Below are 20,672 nucleotides of genomic sequence, written 5' to 3'. Positions count from 1 at the left end.
AGGATGCAGACAAAGGGTTTAAATTCACAAAAGCGAATGGGCAAAGTGGAGACACCTGGGGAACACAAGTGAACTGAATGTGACTAATGAAGCAGAACTGCACACGACACAAAGAAGTATCAAAATAAAACAGGAACTAACAGAACAGGTGACACTTCAATACCAACAGAAAGGTAAACCAACACAGGGACCAGACTGACGACTAAACACAGATAAGACATGAAGTAAATGTACACAACCTACAACTAAACACTGGGTGATGGTTACACTGAGAAAGAAAGCACATGATGACAAGCCTCAGACGAGACGACGAGGCTCCAGCTACAGCAGTGCAAGGAAACAAAGAGGAGTAAGAAAATAAATATACACTTTAGGACTCGGGGTAAAGGATCAATAACAATTTAAAATTTACAGTTTGATGATTTAAAGCCTCACACACAACCTGTGGAAAGGGGAGGGGCCCTGCTGCTTCCAGATAGAGCACATTTCATTCATAATGTTGTAAATCCAAGCCCATCATGGATTCATGATCTGAATCCTGGGTTGTGTGAAATCCCAGAAATGCACCTTAGACAAAGGGAGTCTGTGAACTAAGGTGTCGGTGTGTTAGGGTCTGTTAGGTTATGTTGTGGTGATCCTCGGGTTGGGGGATTTGTGTTCATGCTGGAGTGCAAAATTAAAACCAAGATGGACAAGAAAAGTTCAAAGCCATCAGGTGCTCAGTTTAGAAAAAAGAGAAAAGAAGAGGAGGAGAAACGAGCAACAGATGCAGGTAAGCAGATGTATGATTGGATAATGGCAGGTCATCCTGAACCAATCAGAATCAGAACACTTTATTAATCCCTGAGGAAAATATGTGAGTTACAGTTGCTCCAAGAAGAAATGGTAAAAATAGCAACAGTAACAGACTAAACTCCAAACAATACATTATGTTAAAGATTTTAATAGTAATCAGTCAGTGTCAGTTGTTGATTTGTCCTGTTCTCATTGTATGACGAATTATGATGGCTGTTTGGTAGCTGTTTGCATACTATGCATACTCTCTCTCTCTCCATATGTGTGTGTGTGTACAACAGTTTTATGTTAATGTACAATCCTTAATATGTTTTGCCTGTGTGTGTGTGTGTGGTGGTTGGGGGGGGGGGGGGGGGGGGGCAGAGGGAGTGCTTGCCCAGCGCTCCAAACAGGCTAGGACCGCCAATGTCTGCAGCGTCACGGTTTAAACTGGGACGTTTCCTTTAAACCGACCCCCTTCCACACGGTTTGGTCTCATGAAAGAGGTGAAAGGGTTTTAAAGAGGTAGATGTGACTCATAAACACTTAAAAGTAAAGAGACAACCCTCTGAAGGATCATTAACAAATAACAGAAACTAAAGACATGTTTTTGTTGGTAAAATAAAGAATTCAGGTGGTTGACTTTTAGTTTCAGTGGACTGTGACGACAGACTGAAACGTTCACGATGTGTCACAGTCAGGCTACGGCACAGAAACACCTCTTCTGTGGAACCAGCTTCCAGTTTGGATTCAGGAGACAGACACTATCTCTACTTTCAAGATTAGGCTTCAAACTTTCCTTTTTGCTAAAGCATATAGTTAGGGCTGGACCAGGTGACCCTGAATCCTCCCTTAGTTATGCTGCAATAGACGTAGGCTGCCGGGGATTCCCATGATGCATTGAGTTTTTCCTTTCCAGTCACCTTTCTCACTCACTATGTGTTAACAGACCTCTCTGCATTGAATCATATCTGTTATTAACCTCTGTCTCTCTTCCACAGCATGTCTTTATCATGTCTTCCTTCTCTCACCCCAACCAATCACAGCAGATGGCCCCGCCCCTCCCTGAGCCTGGTTCTGCCGGAGGTTTCTTCCTGTTAAAAGGGAGTTTTTCCTTCCCACTGTCGCCAAAGTGCTTGCTCATAGGGGGTCATATGATTGTTGGGGTTTCTCTGTATGTGTTATTGTGGGGTCTGGTTACAATATAAAGCACCTCGAGGTGACTGTTGTTGTGATTTGTATAAATAAAGTTGAATTGAACTGAATGAAGTCAGCACTCATAGACTCCTGTGTTAAGATCAACATGTTTACAGTCTGATACACAAACCGTTTGGTCTCTGTAGCTGATTGAAAGTTTGCATTGTTAGGGGCGTGGCCTCTTTGACTGACAGGTGGATGGTGACACAGGTGGCTGTAGCTGCTTGGCTGAGCTCTGCACCGCGTTTGTGCTGTTGGAGCCTTTTGGAGCATTTGTAATGACATCGTGTGACCAGTAACATGGCTGCTGCGAGGTCACTGACCGTCCAGGAAGGCGGAGCGAGAGTTTGATGGGTGTAAGAACTTCTCAGTTTACAAAGACTGTCAGTGACACTCAGTCAGCATGTGTGTTTTTCAAAAGTTTATTTTAAAAAATTCTACTTTTACAAAACAAATATGGCTCAAATACTTGAACTTTGACAGCGTGGTGACCTCCACCTGGAGATTCCTCTGAGGTTCGTGCGGCTCAGTCGATGCTGAAAGCTTCAGCCTGGACAGAGACAACATACCCAGAAATCGTTTTCATTTCACAGAAATCGCTTCAACATCAGTGAAAGTTAACAGTTCACGTTCTAACACATCTTCATGCTCACCCAGCCTCTGTGCTGCTCCACCCAAGCCGAGTGGTTCTCCTGAATGTACCGCTCTCCAAAGCTCAGCACCCTCCTCTGGTGGACCAGACTCGTGGCTGACAGCCTGCTGGTCACTTCGAAGACCAGAGCGATCTTCTGCCTCTGAATGTGAACCTCAGAGGGTGCCGCCCGCTCCGCCGGGTGGACCAGGCTCTGCACGCTGGAGGTGAGCTCCTTGAACATGTCATAGTCCAGGTCTCTGAGCTGCTGCTGGAGGTCCAGGTTCTGTTTGATCTGACAGAAATACACCGGTGTTCAGTACTGAGCTGCCTACCTGCCGCAGCCATCTACGCGTCTGATTCACCTTCCTGTCGATGTCGTCTCCCTCCGCTCTGATCAGCTCTACCAGCCTCTGGACGATGTCTGCGGCACAGCGAGACGCCTCGTTAGAACAGGCAGAGTAAAAGGACTCCGACATTCTCACCTTCACACAAGCGTCCTGCTGCCGCTTTGGACACTCACCATCCGTGTGCGCTGAGGTACTGAGCGTCCTGTTGTGCACCTCATCACAGGTGGAAGACTCACCTGAGAAACAAACTGAGCGGTCGGCGTGATGAGTCTGAGCCTCGACACGGACAGGACGTCAGAGAAACACCTGTTCACTCACCTTCTCCATCAAGTACAACCTGCAGAGACTTCTGGAAACTTGCACTGGGAGCTGGACCCTGAGGAAAGATAACTGACCAGAGAGCACACAGGTGAGCACACAGGTGAGCACATCAGAAGACCCACAGAGAATCTTTCCCGTGTTGGTGAGCAGAGGAAGGAGGAAGCACCAGCTGCGTGCTCACAGTTCAAACCAACCTGGGACGTTTCCTTTCACACGGCGGGCAGCAATCGTCCTCACTGCCATCTCAGGTGAGCGCTGTTTTGACCTCTTGCTGCAGTACTTTTCCAGCAGCTGGAACACCTCGCTGGTTTCCGTGGCATCTTCAGCTCGCTGGCTTGTCATTTTCAGCTGCTGAGAGTCAGAGCAGAAACCAGAGCTTACCAGAATATTTGAACGTCTGTATTTAAAATGAAATGAAGAAACAGAGACCTCCACCACGCTCGCTCTGTGCAGCATTCACAAATAAAGGAGCAGGAAGAGTCGGTCAGATAATAACTATTTACAGAAAAGTGGACATCAGTGTCTGAGCCTGTTTGGTGCAGGTGGGCACGGTGAGCACGCCATCAGCTGCCTGCTGTCAAAACCAATGCATGTTCTACTGCATTTTACTGTATTCTACTGAACTTCCTCTCCTAAATGCTGTACCAACTCAAACACAATAAACAGTTATCAGGTTTATGGGGCAGTTACTTTTGCACACAGGCAGGTAGGTTTGATCACTTTGTTCCCTTAATGAATAAATCATCCTTTAATTTCGGCATCTCTCTGGTGATGCCGGGTTAGGGCAGTGCGACCTGCTTCCTTTTACAGCCACTGTGTTTCCATCACCTCTCCACCGTGTCCTCCCACGCGGTTATTAAATGGTAAATGGCCTGTATTTATATAGCGCTTTGCTAGTCCCTAAGGACCCCAAAGCGCTTTACATATCCAATCATCCACACATTCACACACTGGTGATGGCAGCTACATTGTAGCCACAGCCACCCTGGGGCGCACTGACAGAGACGAGGCTGCCGGACACTGGCGCCACCGGGCCCTCTGACCACCACCAGTAGGCAACGGGTGAAGTGTCTCGCCCAAGGACACAACGACCGAGACTGTCCAAGCCGGGGCTCGAACCGGCAACCTTCCGATTACAAGGCGACCTCCCAACTCTTGAGCCACGATCGCCCTTAAGAGCGAGGAATAACGGCTCGGGCTGCCGTGATGTTGGCACCTGACTCACCGTGTCCAGGACACCCGCGGAGGAGGAAGAGCGAACCTGTCGGATCAGCAGATCCTGGAGCTGCGACGCGAGCGAGAACACTTTTACTTTCACTTTGACGGAGAAACAGCTGATCAGCGTCACAGCGCAGAAGAACCGAGTCTGCGCAGGTGCTTCCTCTAAAACTGCGCCCTGCTGCCGCCCTGAGCCAGGCACGTGATCATGCAGGGGTGGAGACACGCAGCTGGGGGGGGGGGGGGGTAGTTTTGTGGTCAGGTTTCCTGTTTTTCTAAAGTCTGGCTTTCATTTTTATTTCCGTCACTGAGACTGGTTTTATTTTTACTTTAGTCTCAGTTCCTTCTGAGCACCATAGGTCAAAGTTCAGCTGTGCAGATGAGTCACAGCTTGATTTATCCTGTTAAACCGCAGCAAGCATCGTCTGAACCACGTCTGCCTCCCTGATCCTGGTTCTGCTGGAGGTCTTCTTCCTCCCCTCTGTCACAGAAAGCTGCTCAGAGGGCTCGTCTGAGTTCCTCTCTAACACTGTGAAGCATGTCAAGGTAAATCTAATAAAGACTACTCAGTGGTGTCTGCCTGTGACCTCTGACCTGCCTGTGCACCTGCAGATGGACATTAAAGCTTAAAGAGCTTTCAGAGCTCCCCCTAGAGGAGCAGAGAGGAGCTGCATGCAAAACACTGCTTTCTGCTAGCTAACTCCACCCGCCTGCTGCTCCGCAGCCATGAAACAAGCACCTCTCTCACACACCATTTACGACACACTGGTCTTTCATTTCACTTCCTCTTCAGCATGTTTGCTGAAGTCGACTTCCTCCTGCCTGCACTCGTCTGTCAGCACGCAAACGTGCAGCACGTTCTTCTGTTAGCGACGCTCGGCAGGCCCGCTTGGGCCTTTTTAACCCCTCACTCACCTGCAGGAGCCACACTGGCAGCTTTGATCTTTACAGGAATAAAAAAATCCAAAAGAGATGAAGCAGAGCCAGAAAACACAGCTGCCCATCACTGAGTGAACATCAGGAGGATAAGCGAGCTTCTCTGGCCTCAGATCAGCAGTTTGGACCCGATGGCAGAAGCTCAGCAGGGAGCCCAAGACCTGACTGAGGTGGACACAATGACTCCAGGTTCTGTCATCTTTCACCTTTAACCTTCCTCTTCTTCATTCTTCTGTCTGAACTGAGACGTCAAACTTTTAGGTCAAGTCTCACTCACATTTCAGACCTCCACCCGAGTAAACAGTGACGCTGAGCTTTAATCTGGCAGATATTTATGTGTTTGCAGCCAATGATTCACGTCAGAAACAGTGAAAAGAGGAGCTGGTAGGGAGGTGGGTTTCAAAGAGGCTGGCAGCTGCTAAAGCAGCACGTAGAGTCAAAGAGGCCCCGCCCCTAATAATGCAGCCTTTCCACAGGTGTGCCAGTCCAGCAGTGGGTGCTGACTCGCTGTGTTTGCTGTTTCAGAGGACTTGCCTGGCTCTTCCAGTTTAACCACTAAGGAGCTGCAGCAGAACTGGAGGGCGGTGAAGCAGCGAGAGCGACCCGTCCGGCTGCTCTTTGAGATCCCCTCCACCCGCATCGTCGAGCACGTGCTACACAAATACGTGGTGAGACACCGAAACACACCCACCAGCCGACTCCAAACACTCTGCTCAGCAGTTTTTATACTCTTGGATCCCTGTGATGTCATAGAGGTGAAATACCTTCTGTTTTTGAGGGACAGCCAATCAGAAGAGATTCTTTCAGACAGAGGATGAGGATGAGGGGCAAAGCGGCTAACCTGTAAATGTTCCCAGCTAACTTTCAGTGAAGGTGAGCCCGCAGGAAGTGAAAGTTTAACCTGAGGAGGAGGGGCTTATTTTCCAAAGGTGTGGCTGTTGGAGCAGGAAGCAGTAAAGGTGAACTCTGGTCATAAGAGGCACTGGCTGAGCAGTGAAATCTTTATATGAAGACATATTTGAGATAATAAGCAACCCAAAGACCAGCTTTAACACACCTGCCTGCACTCACCTGTCCACCTGCTGTGCGGTCCCAACAGTTTCCCTGCCTGCCACTGTCAGGTGTGTTCATTTTAAACCTCAAACATGTAAAACTCAGTCAGGGAGCTGTTCATTGATGAGTGCAGGTAACCGATGCCGTGCGGTCACAGAAGCTAATGTGCTCCATAATGAAGGAAATATTCAAACTGACACATCAGCAACTTTCTGCTTGTCTATGGTGCCCCAGAGGACCAAAACACAGCATCATCATCAGGACGAAGCACATAGTCCCTTAGTTATGGTGCAATAGGTGTAGGCTGCTGGGTGATTCCCATGATGCACTGGGTGTTTAATCATTGGTTATTATTAACTTCTGTCTCTCTTCTGTCTTCCTTCTCTCACCTCAACCAATCACAGCAGATGGCCCCGCCCCTCCCTGAGCCTGGTTCTGCTGGAGGTTTCTTCCTGTTAAAAGGGAGTTTTTCCTTCCCACTGTCGCCAAAGTGCTGCTCATAGGGGTCACATGACTGTTGGGGGTTCTCTGTTTTCTTTGTATGGTTGTAGAGTCTTTATGTTACAGTGTAAAGCACCTCGAGGTGATCGGTCGTGATTCGGTGTTGTATGAATGAATGTAATCGTCAGCATAACGTCTCAGAGAAAAGACGCCTGCGGTGGGTTCACCGTTGAGAGGGAACAGGAAGTCCAGCCTGTTTCTCTGACTGGCTGTTTGCGCTGCAGCAGAGTTAACTTTAAACTTTAAAGGTCAAAGGTCACGGTTCTTTCTGTTTGTTTGCAGCTCTACCAGGTGGTGGTGATGCGTTCTGGCAGCTTCGATTCCCGCCGTGTTTCGGTGGAGCGCCGCTACAGCGACTTCTCCCGCTTCCACCACAAACTGCTGGAGGAGTTTGACGAGGAGCTGGAGGAGGTGCAGCTGCCTCGCAAGATGCTCTCGGGGAACTTCTCCCCCGAGAGCATCGGGGAGCGGCGCCTGGCGCTGCAGGACTACCTGGCGAAGCTGTACGCCACGCGCTGCGTCAGACACTCGCCTTGCTTCTCGGCTTTCTTCACAGAGCAGGAGCAGCAGCGGGCGCACGGCCTGCTCCGGGCGGGGCAGTTCCGGCCAGCCGCAGAGCTGCTGCAGACCGTGCTGGACATCCAGGAGAAGCTGCTGCCCTGGCAGAAGCCCACCCTCCTCGTGCCCGCCCTCGCCGCCCTCGCTGTCTGCTACCGGGACCTGGACGAACCGGAGCGGGCGTTCTCCGCCGCTCAGAGAGCGCTGCCTCCGGTGAGGCGCTACGGACTGACGCGCTACAGAGCGCCGCTGCTGGAGCTGCTGGTGGACCTCGGGTACCAATTGGGCCGGCCCGTGGCTCAGCTGCAGGATGAGTTGACCGCTCTGAGAGATGCCGAGCGTGGGGAAGCGTCCTCCCACTCTCTGAAGGAGGTAGTGATCCAGGAGTTCCTCTGAGGGTGGAGCGGCCATCCACACCTGGATTAGCAGGTAAACCCCTGCACAGCCCCTGCCAGCTGTGGAGGTGTAACAGCTCACAGTGGGTCAGAGTACCCAGAGTACTGCAGTACTGTCCTGCAATAAAGTATTTAAAAGTAATTTTGGTATTGGGTCTGATTCATGATGTTTGATGATTAGCGATTAATGGCTGACTCTACCATGGAAATCTGACCACACAGTACTGAAGCCGCGTCTTTGGTCATCCTGTGGTAGCTCTGGGTGGGGGTCAGCACCTGCTGCTCCAGGATCAGATCTCCGATCTGCTTTCAGTTGCTGCTCTTTGGAACAAGCTGCTGCTCACCTGAGATCAGTTACGACTGTGTGTACATTCAAAAACAGAACAAAGACCTTTTCGTTCACGCAGCTGTTTTTGTGTTTTGCTGTTTTTGCTCAGTTCAGTTGGAACCGTCTGTGTACTGCAAACGTTACAACAGGTTAAATCATCAGATTCAAGTTCGCTGTATCTCTCATGTTAATGAGCCAAAGTGCAAACTGTTCAGGTCTCACTATGTCACTTAGCTTGTTTATGTGCCCTGTATAGCTAACATCATCAGAGATTATGAGCTAATCTGAGATTTGGATTATCTGTTTATCATCCATAAGAGACCCATCTTACTGTAAACATCATTTTTGCACGTGCATATTTACATGAGTATGTAAACAGATCCTGGAGCGTTAGCTTTTATCGATGTGTTTGTGAGCACAGGGCGAAAACCAACAGGTGAGTGGGGGTGTGGCCAAAGTCAGCACTGTAGTTATGATGCCAGGTTAGCTTCTGTTTGAGTACATTTGTTAATGACAACAGGGAACTGTCCGTGTTCTCGTGTTCTCTCCGGCTTCCTCCCAAACACATGAATAATAATACGTTTGATTTAAAGTCACCTCACAGAAACATGAATATAACATCAGTAAGGACAGAGGAGTCATGTGACAGGTGGAAGGAAGTGTGCTCTGAGAGGCTGGAAAGTGGAGAGTGATGGACGGAGGACCTGAGAGGGCGAAGATGTGTTCAGAGAAGAACAGTAGAGACTTAAAGGTGGAGAAGGTGGAGAAGCTTGAACTTGAACAGTGTTTAACCGCAGCCGGTGGAGTTGGTGGAGCACGGGTGTGACGGACTGACGGAGGAGTTCTGGTGATGACGGAAGCAGCAGAGCTGAGGATGAAGGTGCTGCTTGAACCTGACAGGAGACCCAGAAACATGTATGCTCTCAGAAACATGCCATGGAAAGTAATTAACTGAGTGTAATTTCTGGTTTTCTCCTTTCATTTCTTATCTTCTTCTCTTGATCTTTTACTTTTAAAATTATTGAAGTTGTTTAAAAGAGGACAAATACCAATATGATCCCTAAGTTGTTTGTAATGGTTTACATTCCCAGTGCTTTTACCTTGTAAGGTAAATGGCCTGTATTTGTTTAGCTCTTTTACTAGTCCCGCCTAGGGACCCCACAGCGCTTCACACACCCAGTCATCCACTCATTCACACACTGGTGGAGGCAGCTACAGTTGTAGCCACAGCTGCCCTGGGGCAGACTGACAGAAGCAAGGATGCCATATCGCGCCATCGGCCCTTCTGGCCATCGCCAGTAGGCGGTAGGTGAAGCGTCTTGCCCACGACCGAGACTGTCCGAGCCGGGGCTCGAACCGGCCACCTTCCGATTACAAGGCGAACTCCCAACTCTTGAGCCATGGTCGCCCGTAAGGGTTTAAAAAAGTGGTAACTAGACCTGTTCAAGTATGTTTACAGAAAACCACACAGGCAAAAAGAAATGAACTTTGTTCTACAATCATTAGATATAATTTCCAAGATCTAATTCCAAATAACTCCGACTTTATACAGATGGATGATGTGCACATGTGATTAATGACATTAGTTGGATTAACACAAATAAAATCCCTCACAGATCATACCTGATTCCCAGTTACAGTATCCTATGAGATATAGCAGAACTCGATCATGTGATTTGGTAACAGTCAATGATGTCAGCAGAGGACTGGAGAAGCGTGATTTGTTTACTGGTAAGTTACCTTTCCTTCTAAATAACTGATTCTTCCATTTTTTTCATCCTGTTTCCTAAATCAGCCCATAGATCAGAACTCTTAATTACTCAAACACAGTGAGGGCTTTTTTTCTTCGTGCCTTTGGAAATCAGTGGGCGATCGTGGCTCAAGAGTTGCCAGTTCGTCTTGTAATCAGAAGGTGGCTGGTTCGATCCCCGGCTTGGACAGTCTCGGTCGTTGTGTCCTTGGGCAAGACACTTCACCTGTTGCCGGGTGGCGCCAGTGTCCGGCAGCCTCTGTCAGTGCGCCCCAGGGCAGCTGTGGCTACAATGTAGCTGCCATCAGCAATGTGTGGATGACTGAATGTACTGTGAGGAGCTTTGGGGTCCATAGGGACTAAGTAAAGTGCTATACAAATACAGCCATTTACCATTTTAACTCATGCTGTAGATCCTACACATAATTTGTGCTCCATGCTGTGGAAATGCAGATGTGAGGTGTTCATCACAAGGAAGCACCCTTTGGTCCTCTCTAGAGCCAACAAGCTGAACATCCTATAGACGAACCAAGAGCAGTTTCTCTTCGTGATGCACTGATATTTCACACATGATAATAAACCCAGTGAACCCTTATGCAGCGTGCATGCAGGGGAAGAGGACAGAGTTGGCCACCTTCTCCATGGCCAGGTTCCTGTTGGAACCCAGGGGACCTCAGCATGTTGGCCACAAACTGAGCCTAGCACAGCAGTTAGTGCACACCTGGGGAAGAAGACATGTATGTTCATGACAGGTGTTTATTAAAATGTTAATCTTCACAGTTATGCTTCTGCATACACGCATGGACGAGTGGATCAAAAAGACAAAAACGACATTTTACAGGAGGCAACAACCAGTTCTGGTTAAGTTACAGGCTGGACTGTACACGCCAGGTGTCCAGACTGGCACTGGAGGACTGGGGGGAGGGCAAAGTCCAACTCGAACTGGCTCGCTATGTCACTGTTGGGATCTGTGGTGCCTGAAAGGGTGGGTACGGGCTGAGAGGGAGGGCACTCACAGCCGGAGCAGAGGTATTGTAAAGTAGAGCAACAATGGTGATCAATATGGCGGTTTACTGAGTCAGCGCCTTGTTAGCTTAGCTAGTGTGTGAGCATGCTAACATTTCCCCGCACTCACACCAGTTAGTAAACGTTAACAACATCGCATAGAAACAGAATTCAAGAGTAACTACTGGAGAAATACAAAGAGGGCATGACATTTTTATAAAGAGACCAACAAAGACAAATAAATTCTGTCAATGTGAACCAATTATAAGGTGGTCACTTTTTTCATCATTTGGCAAAGAAAACCAGATCTCAAATCAAATCAAATCACTTTTATTGTCACATCACTAGTGTTGGTCAAGTTACTTGAAAAAAGTAATCAGTAACTAATTACTGATTACTTCCCCCAAAAAGTAATCCCATTACTTTACTGATTACTTATTTTCAAAAGTAATTAATTACTTAGTTACTTAGTTACTTTTTAAAAACACGATTTACAACCTGAGTAGGTGATAAAGCGATAGATCTTTCAGCCCAATTCTACTTTTTCTACATAATCATCATACAAAATGTAATCAAATGGAAAAGTCTCTTTTTAAAACTTGTTTTATTAGTTTTAATCTTTTAACTTTATGCATCAAGCAAAAATGTAATTATATGCAACATTCTCTGACTGGAAGAAATTAGTTTAACATTTAAACCTATTTTCTGCACATTCCAGCACATAAAATAAAATATTTTGTGTGTTTACACTCACTCTTTCAAATAGATGCAAGTAAAACACAGCAGAAAATAAATAAAGTCACAGACTCAGCGGTCCTGTTGCTCTATTTTCACCTGTAAAGCAGGAGTGGGGCAGGCGGAGGTTTACCCTGGTGCAGGTGTGCTGCGGTCAGTGGAAGAATCCAATTTCTCTGTGAGTTTCCCATTACGTCGTAGCTACTCGGTGCTTGTTGGAAGTTTAGGGGTTTTTTTCGCTGTAAAAAGAAGTTTTCTTCCCACGCACAGCGGACACTAATGTTTTTGTCACTTTTTATGGAATCAAAATCAAAGTAAGGTCAGTACTTCCACGCTTTAAACGCTGCAGCTCATACTCTCTCTGCACTCGATATATGATCCATTGTTGATCTGCACACAGCTGTTGTCACGAACGTCGCACTCGCTTACGTCACTGTCGTGAGACATTCTCGCAAAAAAAAATATCACGGTTTTAGTAACGCAGTAACGCAGCGTTCCTACGGGAAAGTAACGGTAATCTAATTACCGTTTTTGCAATAGTAATCCCTTACTATGGGCAGTAACGCGTTACTGCCCATCTCTGCACATCACATGTGCAGGTATTCTGGTACAGTACATGCGAGTGAAATTCTTGTGTGCGAGCTTCACAAGCAACAGAGGTGTGCAAAAATACAATAACATAAGAACAAGCAAAATATAAGAATGGCTAAATCTGAGACTAATAAATATATGTACAATATATAATAGTATATGCATTACTGGATGGATGTATACTAAACGTGTGTTTCTACGTGTGTGTGTGTGTGTGTGTGTGTGTGTGTGTGTGTGTGTGTACACATTTTACAAATTAAATAGAGTCAACAATAAAATAAAATATATAAAAATATACAGAGTTGGAGGCAAGCCTCCGCGTACAGTCAAGTATGCTGCTCAATTAAATGTAAGTAAATGTAAAACACTTGCTTCTAAATGCACTTTTATTGCACCATGCTCATTCAGTCATGAGCTACTGTAACATGACTCAAATGGCTGATTTGCCACCTCAGCATGCAGTCACGTTCTACAGAGTCTTCCTAATAACCTGCTAATTGAATTGAGGTGTGTTGCAGCAGGGACACATGCAAAAGTTTCAGGACAGCGGCCCTCGAGGGCTGGAGTTTGGCACCTGTGTTTTAGGTAACTCAACTTTTTTTGTCATTAAATATCAAAATATCCTCGTGTGTAATGATGACAGAACAGTTGGTGGGGCTATATCTGTGCAGTTAAATTCTACATCATAAACTCCAACAATCAAATGACCCCTTATGAGCAAGAACTAGGCGACAGTGGGAAAGAAAAACTCCCTTTAAACAGGAAGAAACTTACAGCAGAAACAGCCTCATGGAGGGGCGGGGCCATCTGCCTTGACTGGTTGGGGTGAGGGGCAAAATAAAACTAAAATGAGAGCACAAGTTGGCTAAATGTTGCTCACATTGGCTAACATGAACAACAGTTTTCTGGATGAAAAGCAGTTGATCATTACCATTCTTTAATACACACTAACAGCTGCTGGGTTAAAAATAACTGCATTTGTAACCCAGTGCTGGGTCAAATATAGACCGAGCCAACCCTGGGTTACTGGTTTGATTTGGCATACTGGGTTAGGATAACTATCCAAAAACTGGGTTGAATTGACCATTGATTAAAGTTGAGGTTACCAAAAATTGGGTAGAAAGCTCATAACCCATCACAATGGTTACATTACAGTCATATTTGGGTTAAAAAAATTGTAATTGCTTTAAAATTCAGCAAATAAACAATGGATTGAAGATAAAACTACTTTTATTGCCATATGATACATAGAATACAGACAGCAGAATTCATACCAAAAACATGTTAATACAAGTGAAGACAACATTTCACGTAAATGCAAATTAGGCTGTGTCCCAATTCAGAGACCGCACGCTTGAAGTACGCATTTTGAGTGTGATTACGTCACCGCCACGCAACGACGGCTGTCCCAATTCGAAGTGTACTTCAAATGCGCCGTCGATTTCCCCAAATATCAAGCGTGGTCCGGTGCACGCTTCGTGGTCCCATATGTCCCACAATTCATAGCGCGGCGGTGGGTGTGGAGAATTTTCAATTCAATTCAATTCAATAAAACTTTATTGATCCTGAAGGTTGACCCCAAAGGAAATTGGGTTAAGGCTGCCGACCTTTGCCAGCGCCAACTTACCCTTCTGACCATACATACAGGACACAAACATCACATGGGGAAGACAGGTCAGAGAGGTATAACAATGGAAAATGCACCACATGAGGAAAGATAAGGAGAAAAATAACTCCCCCCAGACTGAGCTCCAACAGGGAGATCAGTCTGAGAACAGAAAAAAACACCTCTGCACATGAAAACACTCTTAATACACCAAAGAAACACATGACAAGCAACAGGGGGGGGTAAAGGGTGAGAGACATCTGGGCCTGCGTGCGCTAGTCTCCTTGATCCGCCGTCAGCATCGGAGGGGAATAAGCGTCGAAGGCGTTTGGAGGGGGGATGAGTGTGTGCATATCAGTGTATGTGTGTGTGTCCAGAGTTCAGCTGAGACAGTGTCCTTCGCCCTGCTAGGCACAAAATACGGCAGAAGGGAGCGGCCAAGAGTGAACTGTCAAAAGTAAGTACTGAATATGACGTCACTTATCTATGTGCGAATGTTTAATAATGAAGAACATTAAAACATTACTGTTGGCCACATGTCAGCAAAGATATGTGACATTAGCGATGTTTGTACTTTCAGCGTTAACTTGGTTTTAAAGCCTCTACTTCTAAATATATATATAGTCGACCTTAATCTTACAGAGAATGTGATGATTTTGTGGATAATTAAAGTCAGTCATATATCCACAAACACAACAAGCTGAAAGTCAGTGATGCTGCTCGGTTTGCAGTCCTGAACATCACGGCACAAGCAGGATTCACTGCACTGTTAATGTGAGCTGTGTTATATTGCTGCCTCTGTTCGGTGGTGTCGAGCCAAACGGACTTTAACGTGTGTTTGAACGAGCTGACGGTTCACTCGTTAAGCTGAAAGAAAGATGCTTTAATCACAGCAGTCACACATGTGTCCACTGTACCATCTGGAACTCTTCTTGTTTACACTCGTAATAACACAAACACTAAATCCTCCTGTTTGTAGCAGTGTGTACACCTGAGACTGTCACCTGTCTGTCTGTCCTGCACTCTCTCTCTGTTTCTTTCTCTCTGATTGTGGAATAAAAGTATGAACATGTGTTTATACAGTACATGTAAGCATTGAGCCAAATGTAATAATGCCAACGTATTAAACGAACAATATTTGTCTCTTATATATGAGAGATGAGATGATGAGATAGCCTTTATTTGTCAGTTTTAGGTCTTTTGCCCACAACCGAGATGACAGACCTTGCCGACCGTACTTACAATACACAAACATCACATTGGGGAGACAGGTCAGGCTAGGTAGCAGGAAAAAAACATTGAAATGTGTAACACAGAAGGATAATACAGGAATGCACAGATATCAACACACCATAGCACAATAAACACAGACAGCAACATGGCAAAGAGTTCCAGTGTGTACATCTGATCTGGGACCGCTGCAATCTTTGACTGCGCCTCCAGCTGACCCGATGTCCACATCAGAGGGGAGGTAAGCGTTGGAGGTGGCGTTGGATCCGGGGTAGGGAGGGTGATGCGTCGGTGAGTGCTTATCAGTATCAGAATATGTATTTGTGTGTGTGTCCATAGTTCAGCTGAGACAGTGTCCTTCGCCCTGCCAGGCTAAGTAAACAGTCTTCCAGCCAACCCAGGTGGCCTTGCAGGGAATGGGAAGAACAGACTAAACACAGTCGTTATCAGGGTGTTTTGTTCAGCTCCGGCCTTGCAGCTGGCGCCAAAGGGGTCTCCACATGAAGTGATGGTGGCTTTTACTTTAGTGCGAACAGCTCATATGAATTTCAAAGCAGTTCTACAGTCCAACACTGGTCTCTCAATCTCCCGCTGGAGAGCCGCGAGCTTCGCCATACTTGCGTTCTGTGATGTTGTCATTTCTTGTGCTCAAGGAGCCGATTCTGAGAACTCACGGCAGTGTGCCTCCCCGAGATGTATCCAGTCTGCAGTCAGAGATGTTATTCTGAGTATTCACAGCAGCCGTAGCCTCTCCAAGAACTTATCCGTGCTGACTCAATGAGCCCATTTTGAGAAACTCACGCCTCTCCCATCATTTCAATCCCAGCGGGCAGCCTTGTGGGGGTTTGAACAGCCGGTTCAATCCAAGCTCTTCTGCTGGCCTTTCCATGTTAATCGAAGTTTTGCTGGATGTGCCAGAGTGTGCTTTATCTGATGCTGCCATAGCTTCTTCATTACTGGGGAGAAAAGCTTCCTCTGCGCCGCTCGCTCCGCGGTCATATCTTTATAAAATGACAAGAAGCAGTTCTCCCACAGTATTCCTTTCTTCTGCTTAGCAGTCATGAGAACTTTTTGTCGTGCAGTGTAACAGAGAAATCTCACCAGCACGATTCGAGGTGGCTGACCAGGTCCCGGGCGTGGTCTCGTACTTCTGTGGCATCTTTCCAGCTCATATTCCTCCCCTCGTAGACCTAGGCCATCCGTGAGTATCTTCATCACATAATCATTTATGCTGCCACCACTTTCCAGACCCTCTTCCAGACCGATAAGCCGAACGTTCTTTCTGCGGTTTCTGTTTTCCTGGTCGTCTACTCGGGCCCAAAGTTGTTCAAGCTTTTTAGCGTTTTTGCCATTATCTTCTGTTATGCTCCTCATTTTGTCTTCCACATCTGAAATGCGGCCCTCAGCTTCAGTCATCCGTATTTGGATTGCACTTATAGCGTTTTTAAATTCCACCATATCTGACTTGATGTGAGATACATCGGCCGCAACACTAGTTAGGATAGTTCCAAGCTTAGTCGTTTCGGCAAACAGGCCGCTTATATCCATCTTTGGCCCTTCTTCTTGGCTAGCAGGGCTAACCTTGGCACTGCTAGCATTACTTTCCCCCGCCGCCACCGTGGAGATTCGGGTTTGCACGCTCTTCTTCTTAGTTCCTGTGGCCATGTCTCTCAATAAATCCAAGGACACTGATCTAGCAAGTCACCGCAGTGAGGAAATATATTATTTGGGAGCGTTTACCTTGTTTTAAAACTAATGTAGGATCGATGGGGGTCAGAGACTCTCTATGGCGCGGCCATTCCCAAACGCTCCATCATGTGACTCCCCTAAAACTCTTTAATTTAACCATTTTGTCTTGCTGTCTCCTTTTTTTGACCCGGACACATTTCGTTATTTCCCCTCACCCCCTGGACCTTTTTAGGGGAACATAAAAATGTAAAAAAAAAAACGTATGACAACGACCATGAACATTAGGAGGTACTTGATTGTAATGGAAAACCAGTCGATCCGTGTCGAGTCAATCCAAGTAGGTACTAATGGAGAAGGGGCTTTAGATTCCTGAGAGGTGAGTCCAAGGATCAGGAGCTGATCACATTTAGGGATTGATAGATAGGATATAAATGAGCATACAGATACAGACTCCTTAAAGTATTATTGATCATTATTGATAAACTTGGTGCTGCAGCAGGGGCGGATCTACTGGGGTGGCACCCTAAAACAATCTCTTGCTGCCGTAGTTTTGCATATGATAATGTTCTTTATTTGGAATTTGAGCCTTTCTACAATTAGCAATGAATAGTGGAACAATGTACCATGTCGACCAATCAAAAAATTATATGGCATTTGGTTGTTTGGGGAGAGAGGCAAGCTTTGGATGTGACGACGGCAAGACGACATCAATAGGAAGTTCTGACATGTGAGAGATTTGTGACATTTAGTGTTCTTGGAGTGTGTAGTTAGTGTGTAGTTAGTGTGTAGTAACATGTAACAGTTTGATTATTTCTAATAAAAGCAGTGTGAATAGAATGTCTTTATTGTCATTGTCAGAAACTTGTAGTTAAAACAGCTGCCAAGACCATCGGAACATCTCTCCCTCTGCTACAGGACATCTTGTGTGCTGCATCAGTAAGGCCTCTTGCATCGTGCCTGACCCCTCACACCCCTCACATGGACTCTTTTCTCTCCTTCCATCCGGCAGACGCTATCATAGCATCGGGCCTGATCCTCCAGACTGCATGACAGCTTTTTCTTGCAAGCCATCGGACTCTCGAACTCACAGCCCTCGTTGTGTCGTCTTTCTATATACTGTACTGTGTATAGCAGAGATAACAATAAAGTTTACTTTGACTTTGTGCTCCTCATGTTGTGTAGCTTTCTGTGTGTTATAGTTATTATGCTACATGCTTATTTATTATATGGTGGATACAGTACATAAATTCCAAACTGGAGTTGTTTTATGTAACTGAGATGTTTAATTATGTAGTTTGAGAAAATAAGAAGAATGTTTATATAAAACATGCGTTTACTTATACTGCACTTGATGTATTTTAACCATTTATAATGCATATTACAGAATGTAACACCTGCATATGTATAAAGAAATGGCTTTGATTTTGCCACCCCATTTGATTTCCATGCCACCCAGGGGCAGATCTAGAAGGGTGGCATGGGGTGGCAAGTGCCACCCTAAAATGATCCCTTGCCACCCCAGTTTTGCATATGACAGTGTTGTTTATTAAAATAAGACAGCATTAACAGTTTGAGCGTAGTTACAGTCAGCAGTGAATATAAATGCTAAAACTGAATATACTGCATAGTGTCCCCCCCCCTGCACCAGTAACAAATGGTTCAGCCCATAGCAGGACCGGCTTTTTTCTTGTTTTCAGCAGCAAGCGATGCTCATGATCGTGCCAGAGCACATTTTGAACAACACCATGGGAATTTTGGATTTTACACAGGTGGGTGGATGTTACACTGTGGAAATGGAAGGAAGGTGAGTGTTATTAACCCTCTGTGGTCCACGGACACGCTGCACCTCCAGGGGTCCGTCCTTCGTACCTCGCTAAGTAGGTTAGCTGGATTAGATTGTTGACGATTTCGCGTGATCTTGGATCGTTCGGTTCCCCGAAGCTCATCCGGGACTTGCTGCCATAGCAACAGAGCCGTAAGCGTAAACCTGCTCGGGAGCAGGTTTACTTTATGTAAACAGGATTAGATCGCGGCCACGCAGGTATGTCCGCTTCATTTATACGAAAACAACAGCGATATTCCACCACTGTTTCACCATAAATAAATAACATCAATGTAACTGAAGATAATGCAGCACTTGATCCTTTTATTGATTTCACACAGATACATACAGGTCATTTCCTAAAAAAGGGAAATGTACTATTAACATTCTATTACATGTATGTGATTATTACAGATGTAAGTCATATTTCAGAGTAGTAATTGTAAATTACTTCGTGTAATCAAGATGAGAGACCACGGCTATAAAAGCGAAGGTGGATTTGGGAAGTCTGTCGCAGCCATGTCCTGTCCGTTTACGCGAGCAACCCATTGCGGAAGGTGCAAGATTGATAAGGAGAGTCCTCAGAATTCAGCGTATATTGCGGGACAGACAGGATCCTTTAGCTCAGTGCGACAGTGTGCTCATAGAGAGATATCGATTTTCCCGTGAGGGTATTATTCACTTAACCAACTTGTTGACGAGGGGGTGCAGGACCACCACCTGTCTTTTTTTGCTCTGCCCTTTTCTTGGTTGCTGTTATAAACAAACAGATTATTTCAGGGTCTCTTTCCAAGAGACGAAAAGCAATATAAGTGATAAATATTACCATTCTGTAGAATATTCTTATATTTCACTTTTACTTGTTCCCATGTTCTAGTGGGTCCTGTTGTGGCTCTAATGTGAAAGAGGATATCATGTAATATAATATAATAAATTTACCCTACTTGCCTACTGGTGTTGGCCAGAGGGGCCGATGGCGTGATATGGCAGCCTCGCTTCTGTCAGTCTGCCCCAGGGCAGCTGTGGCTACAACTGTAGCTGCCTCCACCAGTGTGTGAATGTGAGAGTGAATGAATAGTGGCATTGTAAAGCGCTTTGGGTGCCTTGGAAAGCGCTATATCAATCCACTCCATTATTATTGTTATTATTAAATTACTTACGAGTTTAATTTGTCAGCAACTTCCTGCCAGCCCTCTCTCCTTGCTTTTGCAGCCTTTGCAGTGTTCCCTTGCGTTCTGATTAAACTCTGAAACTCCTGAAATCCCTCACTCAAGAGTTCTTGCTCTGCTGCCGAAAAATACCGAGCGCACACCTTCGACATTTTCGCCGACCAATCAGAGGGTTGCCGATCAATGTTTCTACTATCGATGCGTAGCCCCTTTTACGACACCCAGTGATCTCACATTACTTCATCCAGCTGTACTAATCGTCAACAGCAGGTGTGTTCGGAGAACCGGATTAGCGAGCTCACGGTTAGCGCGATGATTTGATCTTGGATGTAGTAAGCGACGTACGAAGAACGGGCCCCAGATCACATGACTGATGTAAGCTGACACAGCAACAAGCTGCAGCCACGCTGAGTCTCTGTTTCAGCCACATTGAAAGTTCGGACTTCAAAGTTTTTAAATTTTAATTACAGGCCAGTAAATCCAGAGTTATGATCATATATATATCAGCCACGCTTCGTTCTAAATACTGTCGTCACGTGTGTGTTTTAAGCGTTTTGTAAGGACAGCACGAAAACAGGAAAGAAAGGAAAAAAGCCACCTCTTTCTTATTGGTGGAAAAATGCACCATGTCGACCAATTAAAAAAAAGTCAACATGTGGGATTTGGTTGTTTAGGAAGAGGGAAAAGTTTGGGGAGTGACGGTAACAGGGCGAGCGAGACAGAGCGAGAGAGAGAGAGAGTTTAGATGTGGCAGATTTGTGACGTTTAGTGTGTTGTGTAGTCGTTCTGTTGTGTAGTCGTTTTGTTTAGTGT

General features: G+C 45.9%; 2 protein-coding genes and 1 long non-coding RNA gene across 5 annotated transcripts; 2 read left to right on the top strand and 1 right to left on the bottom strand.

Annotated features, from left to right (window-relative positions):
* Positions 1 to 2,377: 2,377 nt before the first annotated feature.
* si:ch211-218c6.8 (apoptosis facilitator Bcl-2-like protein 14) lies at positions 2,378 to 4,684 on the bottom strand. Its single transcript, XM_076886996.1, has 7 exons — positions 4,499 to 4,684; positions 3,468 to 3,624; positions 3,271 to 3,342; positions 3,126 to 3,200; positions 2,968 to 3,026; positions 2,625 to 2,897; positions 2,378 to 2,521 (listed from the first exon to the last, which is right to left on the bottom strand). The coding sequence occupies exons 2-7, from the start codon at positions 3,613 to 3,615 to the stop codon at positions 2,498 to 2,500; spliced, it is 651 nt and encodes a 216-aa protein (XP_076743111.1). The 5' UTR covers positions 3,616 to 3,624; positions 4,499 to 4,684; the 3' UTR covers positions 2,378 to 2,497.
* A 414-nt stretch (positions 4,685 to 5,098) lies between these two features.
* On the top strand, positions 5,099 to 8,076 carry snx20 (sorting nexin 20). The gene is made up of 3 exons (XM_004571535.5): positions 5,099 to 5,616; positions 5,953 to 6,095; positions 7,264 to 8,076. Exons 1-3 carry the CDS (start codon positions 5,559 to 5,561, stop codon positions 7,933 to 7,935), a joined length of 873 nt encoding a protein of 290 aa, XP_004571592.3. The 5' UTR covers positions 5,099 to 5,558; the 3' UTR covers positions 7,936 to 8,076.
* Positions 8,077 to 11,714: 3,638 nt separating this feature from the next.
* On the top strand, positions 11,715 to 18,127 carry LOC143419599 (uncharacterized). 3 transcript variants are annotated; one of them, XR_013099619.1, is made up of 5 exons: positions 11,715 to 12,071; positions 12,608 to 12,692; positions 12,862 to 12,928; positions 14,361 to 14,406; positions 15,139 to 18,127. It is a non-coding gene; the product is annotated as an uncharacterized LOC143419599 (long non-coding RNA). The 3 variants fall into 3 exon arrangements; XR_013099620.1 differs by having other exon boundaries at positions 12,865 to 14,406; XR_013099618.1 differs by having other exon boundaries at positions 12,862 to 14,406.
* The last annotated feature ends 2,545 nt before the right edge of the window (positions 18,128 to 20,672 follow it).

The sequence above is a fragment of the Maylandia zebra genome, linkage group LG7, assembly GCF_041146795.1.
Source record: "Maylandia zebra isolate NMK-2024a linkage group LG7, Mzebra_GT3a, whole genome shotgun sequence".
NCBI lineage: Eukaryota > Metazoa > Chordata > Actinopteri > Cichliformes > Cichlidae > Maylandia > Maylandia zebra.
This window is presented reverse-complemented; position numbering and strand designations above follow the sequence as displayed.